General features: G+C 43.9%; 1 protein-coding gene across 1 annotated transcript; it reads right to left on the minus strand.

The window, feature by feature from the left end:
• Positions 1-2176: 2176 nt before the first annotated feature.
• On the minus strand, positions 2177-22420 carry CDX2 (caudal type homeobox 2; the record flags this gene model as incomplete). The annotated part of the gene is made up of 3 exons (XM_083361755.1): positions 2177-2481; positions 10876-11021; positions 21922-22420. The coding sequence occupies 3 exons, from the start codon at positions 22418-22420 to the stop codon at positions 2281-2283; spliced, it is 846 nt and encodes a 281-aa protein (XP_083217881.1). The 3' UTR covers positions 2177-2280.
• Between the last annotated feature and the right edge of the window lie 981 nt (positions 22421-23401).

Genomic DNA, 23401 nt, shown 5'->3' on the forward strand with positions numbered 1-23401 from the left:
AGAGGCTATATGTGTATGGCAGCCCTGATCTGGTAGCCCAAATTAAGAGTCTTGATGAAAGGAAAAATTCCAAGCACTTGTGATTTTTCATGGAAATCAATGAAAACATCTCACAGGATGTATGACAGATTCCATAATGCTTTGACCATAGATGGGAGAAGTTGCTATTAGAAGGTTTGACTGTTTATCCATCTGTTCATAAACCCGATCATATTAAGTAAACCAAGCAATACAGGTTCTCAGCTGCGCCCATCTGAGGCTTCATGTGAAATTCTGAGTTGGATGGAATCCAGGACTATAGTTCCATCGTTCTCTACTTACATCCCATTGAAATGAATGGATCTGAGCAAAAAGGGCACGGCTTCATTTCCATAAAGTTGGCTTGGGCTCAAAGCAGTTTTCCTGGATGGTTTGTGCTTTTCTCAGCATGAATTCTACATGTTTTATTTGAAAGTCAGCTCAAACATGTAAAATTAAAAAGAGCACATCCTTCTAGCCCTAAGGTAAGAGTGCTTGCACATGTATTCAGTACATAAATTGTTTCATTATTATTAATTTACATGGCTCAGATCATTTTTTTTAAGGAAACCTATTTTCAAGTAAATGAATGACAATCAAGGCTAGTGGACTCTGCTGCACTTTCTTTGACCTCTCAGCTCCCAAATGACCCCCCAAAGATGCTAGTCAGCAGATGTGGGGATGAATGGAGAAAAGAGAAATCAATATCATTGGCAGATGCCAGTTCGCCAGCATGGGTACTCGTGGATACAAGTTCACATGTCATTGATTATAGCTTTTTGAGTTTGGTCCTGCCCATTCCAAATTGGACAGACTTTTGCAGAAACTGGCATTAAAAGTTAGGCTGCAAATGTTCATAGGTCCTCCTCTTGAAGCCCTGTAGAATGATCAAAAACTTGCCTGTATTCTTATAAACGATGTCTTTCTTATTAGAATAAACAGAGTTCCATTCAAAATTTGGATTAAGGATTGGGATGCTATATACCTCTAATTATGTTGGATTTTAATAACCTGCAGCCAGTAGTGCCAGATCCAAGAAATCTAGTTTCCTCATTTGCAACTTAAATCAGTTCCAGAATGACCTAGTAGTAACCCTAGCACTCCCCCTTCTTGAGCACATCAGCTTTCTTTGCTCAAGCCCATATGTCACAAAATCTGCTAATCGTTCAGTAACAAAACTGGCTTCTGCTGTGTCATCCATCACTGAATCGAAGTGTGTGGATGTTGTTCTCCCTCCTCCATATTTGGGAAGGCAAGCTGATGTAAGAGGCTAGGCTTGAACAGCTACTGGATTATTTTGGGAAGAGCTGCCTGTATCTTAGGAGGTGGCAGATAATATATTTCAACAGCCAATTGGTGTCCTCAAAATATTTACCCCATCACTCAGATACAGATGTTATATTTTGTTAAGCAGCCAAGGCAGCAACAGTGATAGGATAACAAAGATTAAAGGATGCTCATGATCACAAGTAAGGCTCAGTGTGAAGCTGATTACCTTAGAAATATTCTCCATTGAAAAAAGAAGTCCTCATAAAAACATATTTTTTATGTCCATAGTGTGTGCTTACACCAGAGATAAAGAGATGCCAGGGAGCAGGTAGGAATCTGGACATAATACCACCACTGCTTGTTTACATGCTTGTTTTCAATAAACTACCATCCAACGACTTGCTTCAGAGCATCTCTGCCGCTTCCTTCTTTCCTGTTCTCCTGCCAGTTGGGAGGTGAATGATTCTCCTTTTCAGTTTGTTTAGGATACCAGAAAAACAAAGTAAAATATGGTTTAATTTCTTCTTTTCCCCATTAACATTTATCGTGAACCCAACACATTGGTAATTAAAAAACAAAAAACAAAACAAAAACAGGAATAACAAGCAGGCATTCCAGGCCCAATTCCCTGAGAAAAGGTGTTTTCCGTTCCAGAGCTAAGTGTCAGTTATGGGATATCTATGGCAACATCCGGGTCAAGAATGAAACAAATTAAGGAACATCAACTCCCTTCCTTCCCCTGTCCCATCTGAACTTGGTTGCCTCACAAGTGTATCTTGTAAAAATGGGCAGAAAATCCCAAAGCGTGACGCTGTTCAGTGCAGTCCATCCTAGTGCAAGATACGGAGAGTCACCACTTGCCTCATCGGTTTCACTCCTGGACTAGCGGTTTTCTTCCTCCTAGGCTGGCTGGTGTGTGGCCGGCAGTCTCTTCTTTCTTCTGTATGGAATGCAGAAACTCTTCAGCTGCTCAGTCTTTCCTCATAACTTCTGTCACTGTGCAACAGTTGGGGTCAAGCCAGTAGCACACAACACGCCTCCACTGGGAACAGAGCCAGGTGTCCCTGCCTGCATGGAGGAGACAGGACTCATGGGTTCAGATCCACTGTGCAGTCCCCCAGGCTGAGATTGCTGTAACTTTTTCTTGTTGATTTTCCTTTCTTTTGCCCGCCTATTTTGAAACCAGATTTTCACCTAGGGAGGAGGAAGACAGAGTTAGTGTTAATAATAGCGAGCTGGGTATTTTCAACTTCACAGTCCAGTATACAACCACCCTGGTGTCTCCCACCCAAGTATTAACTAGGCCCATCCTTATTACTTGCCATCCAGGCAAAGTCAGGGAGATGCCACCAACTCTCACCGCAGAGATTTATGTCCACTTCAGCTAATACTGCTTTGGATGGACTGTACTCAAATCTGTGAGTCTGGGCACAATGATGAGCTTTACCCATAACACTCCTATGCAAATTTACCTATAGAGTACAACAGGATTTACTCTGAGTAAATATACAGAAGAGATTGGATTAGAAAAGCAAAGTTCTCCCTCCTACCCTTTTTTTTAGTGGACATTTGGAGACAGAGGATTAAACTTGTAATAAATTCCTGAGAATCTGAGCAGAAAGAACATTTATTTTTAGAAGGAAGAAGACCGTCTTGTTTTCTTTGAGGGAAGAAATTTATCCCTTCTGTTGTAAAATTAGAATACGAATTTTGTCTATTCTTTCAACCTGGCTAGCCTTAAGATAGTGTTCCTCAACCCTGGCAGTTTGGAAATGCATGGATTTCAACTCCCAGAATTCCCAGCCAGCATGCTGGGGGATAGGGCTTTAATCAAATGTTCTAAGCTAAGGAACAGACTACTAGAAACTCAGAACTAAATGTTAGATGATGTATGATAACAGCATCTTTTTAAAAAATAGATAATACATTGAGTGTTTTATTCCAAAATCTGGGAATGTTGATCAAAGCAACGTAACCAGTAGTAAATTATGCTTTAGTTCCATGCAGCCTACTACTGTCCCATATATGATACTCCAAGATTACAGACAGGAACTCAGAACCTGACCGTTCCTCCGTACAAAGCCTGCCTTTTAGCACTGAGCTATGACTCTCCCTAGTTAAGCATTGCCAGATATAACTCAAGATACTGAGGATATAAATGCAGCTTGTCTGTGCATTTTTACAAGACTCAGTGCTATCAATCCAGCGAAGCTTACTTCAGAACAATTATACATCCCATAATTAGAATGCCTATGCGATCAAGATCTTAACTGTGAACCGAAATGATTTACAAATCACAAACCTCACCACACAATTCACTGGAACAAATAATGAATGAGTTATCTGTGACTGCCTAAACAGGTGACTTTGAAACGTATAGTAGGCTTCATCTGCATATAAGACAATAAACAGCATTTTGACAAACTTTAGCATGACCAAAAAAGGACTATGGTAAATGTCCCCCCCATGTTTTTATATCATCAGCATATTACAAAAAAGAGCACCATGTTATACCTCAATATCCTGCTTGCTGTCCTTCAACCAAAGCTGGGTTTCAAGCTTTACACTACTACAAAACAGATCAAAATGCTTCCAGGATCTACTGACATATGAAATATTTTTTTGTCCAGTCTTCAACAATGCCACCGTCTAATAGGGACAAGAACTTTTCTTATTTGTGGGGAAAACCTCTGTAGGTTTAAGACTGAAAATAGTGTGCGTTGCACGTTTAATTTGCATTTAGAAAGGTTTCTTTACAGTGGTGATTTTATCAAAGTAGAAAGCTGGGGCCTTTTTGTGTTTTTTCAGAGCAAGAGGAGAAAAAGGAAAGACAGTCAAAATGAATTTTACTGGGGAAAAGTGTTTACATCCCAAATTCAACAGTAGTAGCAACAAAATCTAAGGCACATTAGAGACTGTGGGTTTTTTTTTGTTTTAAATACTCACCAAAACACCTGCCAGGGGGGTGAGGGAAAGCAAAGCCACTAGTCATGTGGGAGCTGACTCAAAACAAATGCACCTCCAGGAATGCCAAGGACACCTGGAACAAGGGTGGTGCTCAGGAGTTAGAAATACAAGCCTATTGGACTTTGAAAATGAAGGTGTGTGTGTGTGTGTTTTGCAATAACAACTAAGCAAGCAAAGGGTACGCTAAGATGTCTTCCCTGATAACTAAGGAGATAAAACAAAATCTGGCAGTGTTGGTGTATGAAGGTGGCCAATAACCGACTTTGTACAATAGATGCACTTGCACACTTGGATTTAAGCCTTCTCAAATCTAAATGCAAACATTTAGGCATGCCTAGATTCCATGGAGATCAAAGAAACCTTAAACCCATTCCCATTCAGGAAGATCTTTCCTCATGATATTTAGCACCCTGGGCGGCATTCAGAAGATTTTTCATGTATTTTTTTTAAAAAAAATGATCCTGCATTTTTATTTTTATTTTTCATTTGCACCCCTATTACCCATGGGAGGATCAGAGGGATAATGGCTTAGCCCACACTGTAATGGGAAAAGTGAAAAGTGAACTAGAAATATTCTGGCTTACTGCTCATATACTTTTAAATTATTACGCTAACTGGTATCATACACTGAGGACTCTTGCTATAATAAGGAAGCAAAGGCCTCTTCTGGTAATATGCAGAGGGTAACTTCATGCCCCTGAGTTCATTGCACCAATCCTCGCTCTTCTGAGATGACAGGAAAAGCACCCAAGTGAAGAGATCTTTGCATGAAATGAGGAAAAAGGACAGACACAATCTGTAAAAATTTCATGTGTTTTTAGATTGCCTATGGTGTACTTGAGTTTTAATCCATGCGGGTTTTTTAAAGTTTGTTTAGGTTCAAGTGTTTAATGGCATCAGTAGGAAATAGATACAAGACTACAAGACACAATCCAGTTGCAAGCAAAGTGAAGAGAGTTCCTAAACTGGTATGTATGTATGTATGTATGTATGTATGTATGTATGTATGTATGTATGTATTATGCTGCCCTTCTTACCGATAGGATGACTCTGGAAGGCTTACGAACAGTAAAAAGGTAAATATAGAAACAATTAAAATTACAAGTATAGTTACGCTGTATAAAAACTACACACATCTTTATATACGGTAATCATCTGGCAATGAGATGGGTGGCATACAAATTTAATAAAATAAATAAAACAATATATGCCAGTCTTTAATCCATGTATTTTGATGCTGCAGATAAAAGAGACACAAGCAAGCATGGTGCATTTACCATATGCACATTTTCTATATTTAGTTCTCATGTTTGGAAAGCAAAGATACTTAGATTTGGGTGGAAGTCACAGGTTTTTCTTTGCTCATCCTTCTCAGGAATACCAATACAAACATTATCAATATCAGCACCCTGACCCAGCAAAGAATGACACAATTGGATAGGTGCTACACAACAACGCTGAAGAAAGGAGATTTAACAGAGTGTGCATCCTATTGCACATTATCCTTAATTTCATATGCTATTAAAATGATGTTTAGGATCATCCAAGAAAGCCCTACATATAAAGAGAAATGACAGATGTTCAAGCTGGCTTTAAAAGCAAGAAATGAGAGATGCTGTTGCTGATACAAGTTGTATCACTGAGAAAGCCAAACAATATCAAAATGAAACTGCCATGTTCTTCACCAACTTTAGAAAGGCCCTTGATTGTTTTGACCATGTCAAGCTGTAAAATAACCATAAGGAAATTAGGAATCCCAGAACATACCATTGTCCTCATGTAAAACCTATCCACAGGACAAGAAAGTAAAATAATCCGACTCTAGGTAAGCAAGGTACAGGTAGTCCTCGACTTACGACCACAATCAAGCCCAAAATTTCTGTTGCTAAGTGAGACATTTGTTAAGGGTTTTTGCCCCATATTACGACCTTTCTTGCCACTGTTGTTAAGTGAATCATCACAGTTGTTAAGTTAGTAATACGGTTGTTAAGTGAGTCTGGTTTCCCCATTGACTTTGCTTGTCAGAAGGGGGCAAAAGCAGTGGCGTAGCGTGGGGGGTGCAGGGGGGGGCCGGCCGCACCAGGCGCAACATCTGGGGGGGGCGCGCTCGCACTGAGCTGCTCAGGGAGCCCCAAGGGCTGCACAGAGTTGGCTTGGCTCCGCTCTTGAGCTGCTCTTTCTTGCAAAGCGAAATGAGTCCGGCAGGTGAGATGGGCGGCCACATAAACTGAATAAAATAAATAGAAGCGGCCAACTCTCCGCCCAGGCTCAGGCCAACCGCAAGCGCCCCGCAGGCGCCCCGGCAGGCTTGGCCGAGCGAAGACGGACCCGCCGGCTGGCCGGCCTAGCTTCGTGCGCATGCGTGGCTTTATTTAGCAGGGCTCACGTGCGAGCTTGAATGCAGCGGCTCTTGCAGGTCGGAGCCCCGCCCAGCCGCCCTCGAGAGGGACCCGGAAGCATCCCGCATGCGCGCAACTCTTCTTGGAAAGTCTACGCCACTGCGGGGCGCGTCTTTTCGGCGGTGCCGTGACGTCACCGCCCGCCCGCCCCTCTATTTCCGCTTCCGGTTGCCTTGCCCCGGGTGCTGACAACCCACGCTACGCCACTGGGCAAAAGGTGATCACATGACCCCGGGACGCTGTAACTGCCATAAACATGAGTCATTTGCCAAGTGTCTGAATTTTGCTCACATGACCATGAGGATGCAAGAGTAATCTTCACTATGCAGAATCACTGAAAATGTAAATGATCTGCCGGCCCATGGGCCGGATGTTTCATGCTGAAACCACGCCCACCCCATTGCTGGCAATGGAAAAAAAGTCGCGATACATCGCAACACATCACATGAAGTTGCGGGTTTGACACCCCTGATCTGCAAGCTCTAGTAATGAAACCCAACAAGTGCAGCAAAAAAAGAGACTACAATTAAATAGAATGATAGATCAAGCTAATGACCATAGGAACAACAACCAACTGGCAATGAAGATAGTGAAATGGTAGACAGATTCTGCATTTTAAAATCAACTATTAACAGCAAAAATAACTATCATCCAAAAATACTTCAGAGACGAGAATTTGCAGAGTAAAGTTATCCTGGAAAAGCTATTCAGACACCACGATGTCTATAAACATCAGAATCATGCAACATTTGTCTTGATGGTGCTCTATGGAAACAAAAGCTGGACTTGGAAGAAGCAAGGCAGAAAGTATTGGCCCTTTTGAACGTTGATGTTGAGAATACTCTTGAGAATATCATGGATAACCAAGAAACAAAGAAGTGGATCATAGAAGGAATCATTCCAAAGCTTTCACTCAAATAGCACTTGGCAAATGACCGGTCTCTTATTGGTCTCTTATTATAACTTGGGAACTCCCTTGAGAAGTTTATAAGCCATGCTGGGAAAGGAGAAAGGAAAGAGAAGAAGAAGATGATCAGCAGCAAGGTGGATGACTCAATTACAATGCTGATTGGTACAGTATTGGAAGACCTGAAGGGGCAGATGGGGAGAGATAATCCTGGAGAAGATTCATGTACTGTAGGTTAAGAGTCAGTACCAACTTGATGACAGATCATCCATCCATCCATCCATCCCACGATAGCAGGTTTTATTAAGCTTCCTATATCTTCTTCTTGGGTCATAATTCAAGTCTTAGTATAAGCTGAAGAAAACCTATTTAATACAAATAAATTATTCCCTAGTAAAAACAAAGTTCAAAGCCTTTGAAAAATGGTGCTGGAGAAGACTCCTGCGAGTCCCTTGGACTGCAAGGCGATCAAACTGGTCAGTCCTAGAGGAGATCAACCCTGACTGCTCTTTAGAAGGCCAGATCCTGAAGCTAAAACTCAAATACTTTGGCCACCTAATGAGAAGGAAGGATTCACTGGAGAAGAGCCTAATGCTGGGAAAGATTGAGGGCAATAGAAGAATGGGACAACAGAGAATGAGGTGGCTGGATGGAGTCACTGAAGCAGTAGGCGTGAGCTTAAATGGACTCCAGAAGATGGTAGAGGACAGGAAGGCCTGGAGGAACGCTGTCCATAGGGTCGCAATGGGTCGGACACGACTTCACAACTAACAACAACAAAAAAAAACAAAGTAAAGAAATAAAGGCTGAGACAATGACAATGATCGCTGCTCTAAATTACTGGGATTTCTTCCCCTCTTTTTGATGTTATTCCCTTAAAACCACACCTGTTGAAAAGAAAGTGCCAGCAATGGCTCTGAACTGATGAATAATTAATTCTGCATATATGTATTTCAATTGTCTCCATTTGAATCAACCTGAGAGTTGCAACAGCTTCTGGGGATATGGCTTGTAAAGTTTTGATTAAAATATCTCATTCATTTAGTGGTAAATTTCCTTGACCTGAACATATATAACAGTATAAAAGTTATAAATCTTTAAGCTCTTCAAATACCTGAAAAGCACCTACAGTTTGCTACAGTACCTTAAATCTTCCTCCTGCTGTGTGCATTTAAATTTGATTCTTGGAGGGTTGGCCCTACCTTTAGGTTGAGCAAGAGTGGGCAACTGCTGGTCAGCAGGCTATATATAGCCCTTAGACCCCTCCATTTTTCTGTGGCCTCTAGGTCTTGCCAATAACATTTAATGGCAAACCACAATCACAATGGCATTTTTCCAGTGGCTTTCATTTGTCAACAAAAGAAATACCGTAAGTTGTATAAGCCATCAATATGGCTTAAGACATGTAAGTAAACTTTTAATCACTCCCTCTCCCAAAACAGGCAGAAGCAAACAAAAGCAAAATGCACAGTTCCACTTTCTTGTTGTGCAGTACCATGGAATCACCCCCACTTTGATCCTGGTTCACTAAAAAAAAAAGTACAAAAGTGGAAAAGTATAATTCCAGATACAGAAAAATCTCTGTGTTCTGAAATACTGGTAGGTTGATAATCCTAGGTGAAAGATTTTTTTTGCAATTTATCATGATTTATGTTCATAATTAGCTTTTGGAAAACAGCATATTCTGCTTGGATACCAATAGTCAGATGTCTATAGCATTCTTGTCCTTATCATATGGATGTTAACTAGAATATTACATAGCATGCAAAACCCAGAGAAGAATAGACAAAATGCCAAAACTAAGAACAGGCTAGCTAACAATGTTGATACAACAAAATATATAACTGTGGGTATTTTCCAGAAATATTAGGTTCCCCCAGTCTAAATTTGGTATCTGAATCCCTCTCCCAAATTGTGATATTTCAATGAGGGGATAAAGTCATATCCCAATATTATAGTTTAGAAGTGAGAATATTTTCATAGCTGGAAGTTGCATGCAATATTTTTTGGTATCCAGGGACAGGATGATGCAATGAGAGTAGGGGAAAACATTTGGGGGTATGGGAGTCTTTGAGGTGTATGGGAAGAAGGTTAGGGTCCTCCCTCTTCTTTTCATTAGATTAAGATTATTTTGAAGTGTGTTCTAAGTTTTTTAATGTTGATCATGGCAGGAATTATGCTACCAATTTCCAGCATGTGGTGATCGAAAGTGGCTCTAGGACCTACACCAATGGAGCTTGGCAGTCCATTGTAGCCCATTCCTGTTCCAGGTCAGGCGTAGGGGTGCAGCCAAACTTACTCTAAAAACCTTTCCTTCTGTCTGAATTCGTTTCACTCTAAAATGAATTACTGGACACATTGTGCTAAATTGTATTGAGTGAAGTTAAGACTGAAAAGATCCAGGTACAAATCCTTAGCTATGAAACTGGATCAATTAGCTGTTCAGGAAAGTGCTAGATTAAGAAAGATGCATTAGATAAATGTGGTGTTTTTATGAACTCTTAGCATACCTCAAATTTGGGGATTGTGGTAATGAAATGGGAACGTTTTACACACAGCCTTCACCTTATGGGCAGAGAGAGAGAGAATTTATGAGATAAATGGCCTCTTCATCATCTATCTTCACCTAAAAATTTAAGACTACTTGTACTAACTGGCTGAAATTAGAGACAAGAAGAGATTTTCATTTTCAAAGCAGACTCTTTATAATGCAGCTTTGTGCCTGGTGACATGACTTTATGAGTAAGTTAGCATATTTTTCAGCACTTGGAGGCTACCAAGTCAGGAAAGCTGTTTAAAACCAAGCACTAGTTCATTGCACAAGAATAAGCCTCTCTTTTCCACTTAGGGCATGTCCAACAAAAGCAACCAACAGTGTAATCCTGGGTCTCTGACAAATATTTCTATGTGATAAACTTTTTTTATTTTACAAAAAGGACAGAAGTTCGGTAGCAGAGCACTTATTCTGCATAAGAAATGCATTCTTGAAATTTCCACCATAGGCTGGATAGAACTGTTTTCCCAAACTCTGGACAGCTATCATCCTACAGAGACTCTTGAGTAAATTAAAGTGGTATTTCCCCCCCCCGCCCCCATTCTTAAAACACATTTTATTTCATACTGAAAGGGACATTAATTTACATATTCTTAAAAGGTGGGTGCCTTGTTTAATACAAACACTTTGGTGTATTATGCTTTGTTAGTCATTGTGTGCATTTATCAGTGTAAACAAAAGTAAGATCAGCAAGATTTACTGAAAGAAGGTTAAATACAGAGTGGGGAAGTTTGGAAACATTACACAGAGCAAAGTCTTACTTGTCTCTCTGACAATCCCAGTGTGGCTGCTAGCTCAGCTTTTCTCCGAATAGTGATGTAACGGCTGTAGTGAAACTCCTTCTCCAACTCAAGTCGCTGGTGATCTGTGTAGACCACACGGTACTTGTCTTTCGTCCTGGTTTTCACTGGGAAAAGAGACATAAGTGAGCTGAAGGAAGCACATTAGCAGCATCGTATTTAAATGCCCACTTCTGAAGTTATATAACCAGAGCATAGGCTATACATAAAATGCCAACCAGCTTCCAGCAATGAAGAGTTTCTGATCACAGTGGGAAAAGGAGGAAATCTCCTATAGAATATAATCAAATTCCAAATAAGATTTAGATCTTTCCTCCCAGTTTCCAAAATTCAGCTGCTAATTATTTTCACTACCTCCCACTCCAACAAGTTATGGAAGGATTCTCCTTTTCTTTCCTAGTTTAAACTTACTAACTCCTTAAATGTCTGGCTCAAAGAGGAAGTGATTTTCAAACAATGAGTGCTTGTAAAAAGAAAGCAGCTGCTGGATTTATGGTCCCCAAACCAAACACATCCACATAAGCCAGTGTGTTGGAGGGTGGGTTGCACTTTGATTTGTGGGTGTATATTGTAACTGGGCCTGTTATGATCAGTGCTTAGAATTAAAAGCAATTTCTCCTTGAACATGTGCTTAAAAAGCAGCTTTCTGTGTGGATGACATACACAATGCAGTCCTAACAAATAAGCACTCTTAAGTAATTCTGAATGTAAGATAAAAGACTTAAGTGCATGTTAGTTAATTTACAAGATATCTTTGAGACATTCCCTTGTATGCATAAGATCTGCTGAAATGAGTTGCACATGGGAGCTTGGCAATTAATTTCAACAGGGTTTGGGCACAATCCTGCTAAATTATATTTGGGGTATAGAGTATGTCAATCAACTGAATGAATGAAACAACCATTCAAAATTATATCAATTTACATTAACTTTTTTTTCAACTTAGAATGAAGATCTAAGCAATTCAGAAATATTTATTTCTAAGTCAGGTTGGTATTTGTATACATTTATATTTCTTTGGGTGCAAGTTCTGATTTTCCAAATAGAGAATGGTAACTTGAATTACCATATACAGGTAATCCTTGATTTATAATTCTTCATTTAGTGACAGTTCAAAGTTATAATGGCACTGAAAAAAGTGATATGACCATTTTTCACACTTATGACTGTTGCAGCATCCCCATGGTCATATGATCAAAATTCAGATGCTTGGCAAGTGACTCATATTTATGGCAATTGCAGCATCCCAGGGTCATGTGATCACCTTTTGCAACCTTGTGACAAGCAAACTCAATGGGGAAGCCAGATTCACTTTACAAACATGTTACTAAATATTAACAAATGCAATGATTCACTTAATAACTGTGGCAAAAAAAATCATAAAATGGGGCAAACTCATTTAACAAATGTTTCACTTAGCAACATAATTTTTGGGCTCAATTGTGGTCATAACTCTAGGACTACCTGTATACATGGATAAACATAATGTTAGCCAAATAATCATTTTAAAAATAACCTTCAATCTGGAAACCTATAGGTTTGATTAGTTAACAAACTATATGTTGAGAACAGTCCAGGAACTCCAGTTAGTTGAGAACACAGATAAGAAACTGTCAGCTTTGAACTAAGAATCTGTAAGTACATCCTGCCAATTTGGAGGATAAAACATACGAAGAATGGTTGCAGGAATTGGATATGTCTTGCTTAATGAAAAGAAGGACTGGGGTGACATGTGAACAGTGTTCCAATATTTAAGGGGTTGCCTCAAAGAATTGGGGATCAACCTATTCTCCAAAGCACCTGAAGGCAGGACAAGAAGCAATGGATGGAAACTAATCAAGGAGAGAACCAACCTAGAACTAAGCAGAAATTTCTTGACAGTTAAACAAGTGGAATGACTTGCCTCCAGAAATTGTGGGTGCTCCAACCCCGGAGATTTTTAAGAAGTGATACCATTTGTCTGACTAGATCTCCAAGGTCCCTTCCAACTCTGTTATTCTGTTATACTATTAATTCTTGAAAAACTGTACTAATTTTTGCTCCATTTCTTGGCACAAGTGCTGTTATGAGTCTTTAAAGCTCTTTACAGTTTAGATCTAGGATATGTGGGAATTTGAAAAACTCTCCACTTCTGTGTTAATGTTGTCTATACACTGAAATCATTCCTGGTGGATTTTCCCCCCAAAGTAATGTGGTGCTTGATCACCTGATTAGAACTCCCTATTGGGGATGATATCCAGCTATCTAGGCTTGTCTTGGAGTCACAATTTTCTTTAATCTTGAAGCAAAATGAATTTGCTTAACTCTGCAGTAATTCCTATTATGTTCGTTTATTCTTACAGATGGTTGGATTACTACTGAGCAACAGCAACATTTTGACATCAAGTCCTGCCCCAAAGTTTGTTTAGGTTGCCCAGAAAAAAAATACTAATTGAAAGATATTTTCTAAGTATAATAGTAGTAGAAGTAATGATGAAATAAAATGATTGATGATGCTTCCCCATTCATATCAATGGTCATAAAATCTCCAATTCTTTCTAGTCATTCTAGCTGAGGGTATCCACACCATCCATAGCAAAAGGACTCTCTTTTTAACAATTTGGACAATCTGCCTTTCAGAGTGGCGTTATCAGGCTCTTACTCCAGTTGATCTTAAAAGAATATAAAATCTTTCATTCCAATACTGTCATTTAGAGATGTGGCACCAAAAAGCCATTTCAGTTCACAGGAAGAACTGAAGGCGGCCAAGAAATAAAAAGGGGAAGGTGGGACACTTGGAAATCCTTGCTAGAACTTCCTTTCTCAACCTGCTGATCCAGCAATTTGAACTTCATGTGTTTTGACAACAGCAGCAGTAACCCTAAGAGAGTTTTCCCATTATGTTTTTCTCTCTCTTTGTGTTGGGCTGTTGAGTCTAAAATCTTTCCTGGCTTTCTCTTTAAAAAAAAAACAAAACTGGCTGAGATCCTTTGGAGAGGCCAAGTAGTCAGTCCGGAAGCTTTGCAGTCTTTTACCTCCTTCTAAGGCCGGTTTAAGAAAAGGTTTTCCGAGAGGAAAGGAAAGAATTGCCAGCCCCTGGTTTTTTCCCGGCTAACCTCACCACCGCGGCCCGGAGACTCTTGCAGTGTTTCTTCCCCCTTGGTTTCCGCCTCCTCGCCCAGCCAAGATCAGAGGGCCCGTCCGGGCGGCCCTGTGGGTTCAGGCCCAGACTGGCTCGTCTGGGCCAATCAAGCCAGGCCTCAAAGCGCCGCTGGTGTAACTCCGCCGAGCCGAACGGGCGCTCCGGGGACATCAGCGTCCGAGCTGAGGAAGGGCGGCCGCAAGGTCCGTCTGAGCCAAGCGCCGGCTCCTCGCATCGCAACACCGCGGACTTAGGCCTAGGCGGCGCTATCAGCTCCCACCTATTTTATTTTATTTTATTTTACTTTATTTTATTTTAATTTGGGGGGGCTCGGTAAGCCTCGCCTGGGAAGAGTTGGGAGCGACTCCTCCTAAGAAGAATATGGGAATGGAAACTCTTTTCCACCCTGTCGAATTACGGAGGCGGGGGGGGGGGTTTCCGCATTTTTAGGAAAGGAGGGGGAAAGGCAATTTCGCCGGTTCTTTGCAGGATATAATTCAGGATTTAAAATAGTTGGGTGTATATTTTTCACTCAAGACATTAAGAAAGGTTTCTCCAAAGAGGGTGACCCCAAGTCTTGTATTTTGGTTTCCATGCGCTCTGTTTTCTGAGCTCTTTATAATAAGTAATATTATAAAACATTACAATATTATAATGATGAATAATATGGTGAAAACGGTTTTCCCAACGAGGGGGAAATTGAAGTCCTATTGGTCAAGATCCCATCCCATTTAGCCAAATTGTTTGAAAATGGGGGATTAAGGAGATGATCCCAAAATGTGATCTGCACCTCCTGAGATTTTAAGCCATAAAGAGGGTGGGTGGGTGGGGGAATCACCTGATCATTTTTTTCTTTCTCCTTTCATATGTACTGTATACATTTTCTGTTCGAGTACATTTCTTAAACACTGTAGTACCATAATTTTTATATCTATACAATAACTCTAAATATGGGCAATAATTCTAAATATACATCTTCACACCACAGAAAAACTTCAGTCCTGGCACCCTTTTTATATGATAGTACATCACGCTTTTTAGATGATATACAAGATATAACAGTGATGAGGTCATTGTAATATTGATATTAAAACAATGGAGGAATTGTAGAATCTATAATAATACATTCATAAAAATCATGACATGCCTTTGGCACTTAATCTCTCTGTAAATGAGTTTTGGAAAACAAATGATTTCTGACTACTTAAAAATATAGGTTCCTACTTTTGAATGGACATGTTTTCTTTTTCTGAAAATAAATAAACGCTATCGCGCTTTTTAAATAGCTGCGTATAACAAGGTCCAATTGAAATGAAAGTATTTTTTTTTACTGATGGTGGGAGAGTCTCTTAGCTATGGGATATTTTGCCTTGGTAGGACAGAGCATGCTAGAAGGGGAGGAAAAGTCAGTAGGACCTGGACTAGACCTCAGGTCTCATCTCCCATAGTTGACCAGGCCAGAAGCTGTTAATGGGAGATTCAAATCAGTCCATTTCTGGAAGATCAGAATTTTGCTTTAACAAGGTGGATAAAAAGATAGAGAAGATATAAAAACTTCCAGACCAAGAGAGGAAGAAATCAACTGGATTGCAGAGTGAATCCAAAAGGGACTAACTTAGGATTTCTTAAACATTTTAGAGAAGACTGAAGATAAAAACAAATTCTAGGAGTCTCTCCTGGAATGGATTGGTATTGTACTGTATGTGTTTACACTTAAAAGCAAAAAATCCATTTTACAGGGATTTTTTTCCCCTTTCAGCCAAGCGTATGAATGCCTATTGAGAAATAAATTTCAAAGGAATCAAGTGAGTTTTTATTATAAGGAAATAGGTATCACAGTTGTTCTCTTTTGGTTTGTTTGACTTCAGAGCTGAGGCTGGATAAATGCTGTTTCACTTTAAAAGATAAAATATTTCAAAACTATTACAACTGTATTTTTAAATACAAAACATGAGATGCACACAATATATAATATTCATACACTTGATTGCAGCAAGGAGGTATATGTCTATGTATATATCTTGTTTTTATCTGTGGGTATATGCACATGATATGCATTTGTGTACATGCTATTCAGTATGATACTTCTGAGTTTTACTATCCTTAAGGACAACCACTATACGATTTGTAGGGGATGGCTCCATAAAAATCAAGCAGTTTATTGGGGTAAAAATCTGAAGGGAATGGATCCCTTTCCCTGCTGATCTGCCAGGGAAAGGGATTTTGTGATCTAACCAGAACCAGCCCTCTACATTCACAGCACCCCTCCCCATTTCTTCTGCCTAAAACAAAGGAGAGGCAGGTCTGGAAAGGGCATGATATATTTCAGTATTGACTGTGAAAGTCTGTCTTCGGCCTTCTTCCATTCTCTTCTTTTCCGGGGAGGGAAAAGTAGAAAACAATGGTGAGGAAAGGTATAGATCAAAGCAACATGATTTTCTACCCCCACTAGGGAGGGGAATGGGCGGGCTGCCCAGGAGGAAAGTCCGGGCTCCAAGCAGCGCCACTGTTATCATCACAAAGGGTGCCTGGACCTCCCCTGCAGCCATCTTTTATGTAGCATCTTCCATCACTACTGTCCTAAGTGCACATGCTGTAGGGTGAATCCTACCAATCCAAATAAGGGGGAACACTAGTGGGCCTCTAACCAGGCTACTAAATCACATTGGCCTTCTTTCCATGACCCAGCTCTCCTTCATCTGAGAAGAAAATCCCCTCTCATCCAGTTAGGAGGAAGTAATACTCATTCTCATTTTGCCAAGGATACCTTCCCGCCATGGGTTTTGGAAGGGAAGCCCTCCCAGTTCAGCGTAGGCACTCCCCGCCACCTCCGCCACCATGACCGGGGAGAGGAAGAAAGGGAGAAAGATTGGGGAGTAAGACAAAGTGAATCACAATGACAATGGTTTTGATTAAGTTCAACAATGCCTTTCAAAGGTGCAGAGTTGCTTGTCAACTGGGCAGATGCCCAAGTCTGATGATCACTTGCTAATGAGATCAGGTCTAGGGGAGAATTTCTAGGAGCAGCAAGTAGGCACAAAAACCTTTCATTTTCGACTCTCTGCAACCGACTAAGAGGACTTCAATTTCCTGGAAGGGAAATTGAAAAAAAAAAGAGAGAAAAAGAGAGAAAGGTAATCCAGAAGCAAGAACCAGTCCCTGGATTCAAGCACGCCCAGGACTGCCACTAAAAGAAAACAATAGACAAGTTGGAGTTTTCATCAAGTGTCTGGTCGTTCCTCTTGCGAAGCAAAAATCCTTCAAGACTGGCCCAGCAAAGGTGGAGGGCAAGGCGTCTTACCAAGGCCCAGAAGCCAGACCCTCAGCTGGGAAGCGGAAAGACAGGAGATGTCCCTTGTCTCAGCGGCTTTGGAAAGCCCTCTCTCTGAATTGTTCCTTCTCCAAGAGTGGGAAAAGGAACAAGGGCAGTTTAAAACAAGGAACAACCACAAACAAGACTGTCAGCCGCCCTGCGAGTTGCAGCAGCCGGAGCTGCTGCGAGGGGGGAATCTAAAGGCATGCTCTCAGCGTGTCAGAAACCAATAGAAAGCTAACCGCACAGCCGCCGATGATTTATTGGACTGTAATTGGTTATAAAAAATCTTTTAAGTGGCTGTAACCAGGCCTCCAGGCTTCGCTTCCCCTGACGTCCGACCTCAGGCCCACCGGAACTAGCACTCGGACAATTGCCCTTAAGCAACCTTTCCTTGCGGGGTGGGGAGTGGGGAATAAGACTTGGAGTTTGTTTCAGCGTACCCAGGACCCCTTTCCTCAGAAGCCAAGCTTTTGTTCACTGGGCCTGGGCCTGAGAGAGAGAGGTTGGTTGGCACAGACCTTGTTTTGGACAAAAGGTCGTTTGGGCCGGCGTGGAGGGGGAAAGGCTTTCCCCCTCCACGCCAACTTTTATCTGCAGGAAAGAGAATTGGACGGTCCAATTATGGGTCTTGGTGGAGCAGTGGGCTAATGCCTCCTTAAGTAACACCAGCTGTGTGTTCCAAAACACAATATATATTGGACCCCTGCCCCCCCCCAAGGTAGGTAGAGCCAAAGCGAGTGATGCTCCTCAGTTGTCCTGGATTACAACCTCCATCGTCCGCAGACAGGAATGACGAATGCCACGGTCGACCAAGAACTAGCGAGAGACTCCGACTTGGAAAGCTAATTCAGGGCACCTCGCCAACCCCGGGCTCTGGTTGAGACAACCAGGCTGGGAAAGTTCTCCGGCTCCTCCGGCCGTCAAGCCGTCAAATCTGGGCAAACGGTTCCTGCGCACAAACATCACGGGTGTTTCATCTAGGAAAAGCAGACCAAACCCGCCCGTTTTGGGGGACTCCTTTCAGCGGATGCTGCTCTTGGGCTTCATCTCGAGGTTGGTTCTGGAGGAAGGTCTCTCGCCTCGCACGAATTTCTGCGTTGCACGCCTTGAACGTTTCAGAAAGAGCAAGTTCCACATTTTATTTATGTTTCTTTAGTTAAATGTTTAGGAGGACAGGATCAAAGAGGCATTTTGTTTTTTTTTATCCCTTAGCCCCAGAATATACATTCAAGCAATTCTGCCTATTTCTGTGAGCGTTTGTGTGTGCACGCACGCACACGCACTCATACATAAGGACAGAATATTAGTTAGAATCCCGAGCTCATTGGAACTACATAGAGTAACTGACTCTCCCAGTCTCGGGCGCTTTCAAAAATATGGCCTACCTGCATGTGGGGTAAATATTCTGATATTTCCTTTCATTTTCGGCATTAAAAGATACTAAACCCGCATGCAGGGAAACAAACAATGTTGGCTTCAAAACTAGGGTGGGAAATCAACTTAACTTGCTTAGAAATAAATTCAAATCAGGATTGGAAGATGAGGAGTTCTTTTTCGGCTAGCCCAATGCAGATTTAAATGCTGAGGATTTTCGAGGAACTTTCATGGCTCGAGGTTTATGCAAAAGAATGGGATTTAAGTCGATTTAAATATGGGTACTGTGGTTAATATTAAATCTGCGTTGGACTAACCGAAAAAGGATTCCTCATCTTCCCATCCTGATTTGAATTTATTTCTAAGCGAGTTAAGTTGATTTCCCACCCCAGTTAATGCAGCCAACATTGTTCCGTTTCCCTGCCTTGCGGGTTGAGTATCTTTTAATGCCGAAAATGAAAGGCAATGTCAGAACATTTACCCCACATCCACAAGATTTTAGCTCTCGCCCTATCCCAGCTCTAGACTCATTCAAAAGTCTCTCCAGTTTCCCACTGCGAAAAGCAGGAGAAGTCGGGGCGGGACAACTCAAACGAAGCAAGGGTCTCTGAAAATGGTTTCACGTGTCTCTGCGGCAAGCCCCGGGGGGTGGTCCTCAGTGGCTCTCTAGGTGGCCCGGGCTCAAACATCGTAAGTGAGAAACCGTTTAGGCCCGTCCCGCTCCCGGGTTCGATAACAGGTTCGGTCTTGTCAAAACCTCGACAGATTGCCACGTTCTCGGCAGCCCTGGTTGGGCCTGGCGCCGAGGTTTCTTTCAGGCTTGTCCAGCCTGCTCCCACCCTGTCACCTCTGGACCCTGCGAAACTGCACAAATCCCATTGGCCTAAATCTATGGGCTCTGTAGTCCGGTGCCTTGAATGACCAACGGCCGGCGCGGGAGAACAGCCTCGGCCTGCCTGTTTTTCCATGTCTACCCGTTGTTCTTCTGGCTCTCGTTCAGCTCCGGACGGGCCACTACAACTTTCCGGAGCAAAATGCACTTGGAAAAAGAAAGCGAATTTCTAGGGGAGCCTGCTAAGATTCCCCGAGTTTTGTTTTGGGTGCTTGCGAAGACTGGCCTGTACTTAAGGCGGAATTGTGGCGGAATTGTAATAGTACCAGCTCTTGAAGTGCTTTGTACTCCCCGAAAACCTCCTGAACGCGCCCTGCTGACACCGAGGGGACATTAGAGGAAGCCGATAGTCGCCACTTGCCACCTTAGCGCTTGACCCTTTCGAAGCTGAAGTCCCGGAAGATCTTCTCTTCGTTGCCACGGAATAGTTTTGCTGGGAAGGGCACTCCCTTACATTTTTGATGGCTTGGACAAGATGCCTTACCGACAGCTGACTCCAGTTTGGATCGGCAATTTTTATTTTTTTAGAAGGGGCTGAAAACAGCCAGCCGAGTAAGCCAATTCCAAAGCCTCTGACGGAGCTGAAAGGATTGGAGTAAGTCGATAGATGATTAGGTGACAACAGCAGAGTCAGCCAAGCTAATCCGGGATTGTTAGGCGAACTAGCGGACGTCTTGGAGCATCAGATGCAGCTAGAATCGAAAGAGAATCTCCACCAATTTCCCCCGCCAGGTAACGCTGCACTGGGCCTGGCCGGGGGGGGGGGGTCCAAAAGAATCACAAAGCGATCCATGGGCCTCCCCGGAAGCCTTGTCCTACCTTTGGAGTTTAGGATATCTTGGGGAATATTCAACTCTGGGAAAGGCGGGATCCCGTTCCTCGTTTCCGTGTTAGTCTCTAACCGGCGCTCGTAGATTCTGTGGTGGGAAGTGGCAGTTCTCATTCAAATTCCAAACAAACAAATTAAACTTTCATTTGCAGGTGGTTCTCTGCCCCTCTCTCCGTCTTTTTTCTTTTTTTTTCTTTGCTAAATTTGCGGCCGATTACGCAGCTTAGCCTAAGAATAGGGTCTGTATAAACGGCAAAAAAAGAGCGAACTTTGCATTCGCCCCCTCTGTGAAGCGGCGCTCTGTATAAACTCAGCCACTATTTGGCCTTGTGGAATCAGAAGCAGCTTGATTTCAGTGGGCGTTATTCCCAGGCCAGTGTGAAAAACTTGGCAGTTGCAATTGCCCTGTGAAGCTTCCCGATGAAATGCCGCTCGAGGCATCTCGAGCAATAAACAGAAAGGTGGGGGGGGGGGCACTTCCTCAGAAATAATCGTAGGCTCAGAAGAAATAAATCACAAATACTCTTAGCAGAGACATGTTCCCGTTCCTCGCACTCATTTTATATCAAGGCATTTTCTTCTCCCATTCCCTTTTTTCCCATTTCACCCGCCCGTCCCCCCCCCAAACACACACACTTTGAAATCAATGGCTCAACCAACGCCGACAGTATGTAAAGAAATCCAGATAATGGAAAATAATTTATATTTTCGCTGAGTTCGACTGTCTTGAATGACAAAACACCAACGCACGCACCCACGAGCCTATCCGAAACTTTCCAACCCTGAATGGTAGTTTGGAGGGAGTCCCTCCAGGCATGGGGGGGTGGAGGTGGAGTCGAGGCTAGATAGAGCCCCTTTGCCCGACCCCTCCCGGGAAGAAAGGCTGGCCAGGAGCTGCGAGGTATTTGGGCAGGAACTCTTCCTTTTGAGTGGGGTGGGTGGGTATGAAGGAAGCTGGGGGCTAAAAGCAAACACGTGCACGCGTCACGCACAAACGATCGAACTCTTGACTGCGGCGACGGTCAGCCTTGCCGCATCCTTGATTCCCTGCCAAGCAGGTTCCGGAGAGTTGGCCTTTTTCCCCCCCTCCTCTCTTTATCGGGGAGAACCGGGTCAGCAGGGCTTGCGTGGCCAAAAGAAAGCCGGCGGTTAACCGGCGCTTTTTGTTTTCAAAGCGACGGACCCCGAAGCCCATCAACACCGCCGCGCTAGTCGAAGCACCGGGTCCCGTAACTCTGCAATCGGTCAGCTCGGCCCCCGCCGGCTCTCTTCGTCTTCCCTTTCGCCTTTGGAGGCTGGAAGCGCCCTGGCCCCGGGGGCTCGGAGCTGGTGCAGAGGGACCCTTGCCGCTGCCTCCCTTCCCGGGCCGAGAGACAAAGCCCAGGCGGGCCTCCGGCGCTTCTCCTCGGGACGCCTCACCTCCCTCCACCCCACCCCACCCCCCCACTCCAGCCTGCCAGCCCTTTCCGCCTTACCGGGTCCCCCCGCCGTGGGTTTCCTCATCCAGTCGCAGAAGTTCCGCCGCTGGCCGCCAGGGGAGAGAGGATCCGAACCCAGCGGCGGGTTGAGCGGCTGCATCAGCCCCGCCGAAGGGGGGACCCCGCAGGGGGGCGCCGGAGGTCCCTGGGAGGGGTGGTGCGGGTGCGGGAGGTAGTCTCCGGCCGGGCTGTAGGCCAAGCCGGTCGGGCTGGGTCCGTGCAGGGCGCCGGCGGTCGCCGTCCCCGGGGCGCCCGCCTGCCCATAGCCATTCCAGTCGTCTCGCAGGGGCGCGCCGTAGGCGGCCGGCCAGGGCGAGCCGGGCGACTGAGCGTTGTCCAGTCCGATCCCGGCGGGCACATGGTAGGCGCCGTAGTCCGGGTACTGGGGGCCGCCCACGAAGTTTTGCGCGGCGGTCAAGTTAAGCCCCCCCGCGTGGCGCACCGAGCCGGGGTACATGGAGGGGCTCTCTTTCTCCAGCAGGTAGCTCACGTACATGGTGGTCCGAGGCGAGCGGCTCTTCTCTGCATGCTGCTGCGGGAAAGAGTCAGGGAAGGTGGCGGACCGGCGATGGGGACCGGCTGAGCCGAGCTGGGCTGCGGCTGCCCGGTCTTAGGGCTGCGGCTTCCTCTGGGCGCAAAGACGCGGCGCGCCGGCTTTGGAGGCTCAGGCAACCGGGAGCTGCGGAGGATGAACGATTCTTGAGACGGCTCTCTTGGAAATGGCCAGGCCAGGCCCACGACCCGAGGCAGGTGACGTGTAGAGAGAGGGAGGAGGGAGGGAGGGGAAAAGAGAGCCGAGAGAGAGAGAGGGGGGGGGGTTCAGGCGGGCAGGCACCGGGGCCGTCGCGCTGCTCCTCGCCCCCCAAGGAAGATTTGCATTTAAAAGGATTAAGCGAGAGGGCAGCGACCCGATCACAACAACATAGCCAAGCATTTATTGTTTAAGAGCTTCCTTCTTCCATTGCAACCTGGTGCACTTTAACCTCCAATCACAGGTTCAAAGGACTGAATCCGAAGGACTTGCAAAAGAGAAAGCAAGGGGGGGGGGTCAGTTAAGGAAGGATAAGGTGGGAATGGAAATTCAGTAAAGTCGGGAGGTCTAGGAAAAATGAATGCGGGAGGCGCGCTTGGGTATATCTGTGCGTCTGTAGGGGTGACACTTGCAAAAACAAAAAAAAAAACAAAACCCAACCCACCCACCCACCAAGATATTGGGGGAGACCGAGGGATTGAGGGAGAGAGAGAAAACCCCCAAACCCATCAGCTCTAGAAAATAGGATTTGAAGAGGGAATCTGACAGACTAGCTAACCCATATCTCGATGCTTTCAAGGGAAAGTTTGCCAGCGCCTATTCTCCACTTCAAAGGGGGCTTGCTTCTCCGCCTCTTAAAAGCACTTCTTCAAATTTTAAAGCCGTTTGCTCATTAATAATCATTTGCCAGTATCATCCCAGAGAAGCGGGAAGGGAAGCGTTCAG

The sequence above is a fragment of the Vipera ursinii genome (assembly GCF_947247035.1).
Source record: "Vipera ursinii genome assembly, chromosome: 4".
NCBI lineage: Eukaryota > Metazoa > Chordata > Lepidosauria > Squamata > Viperidae > Vipera > Vipera ursinii.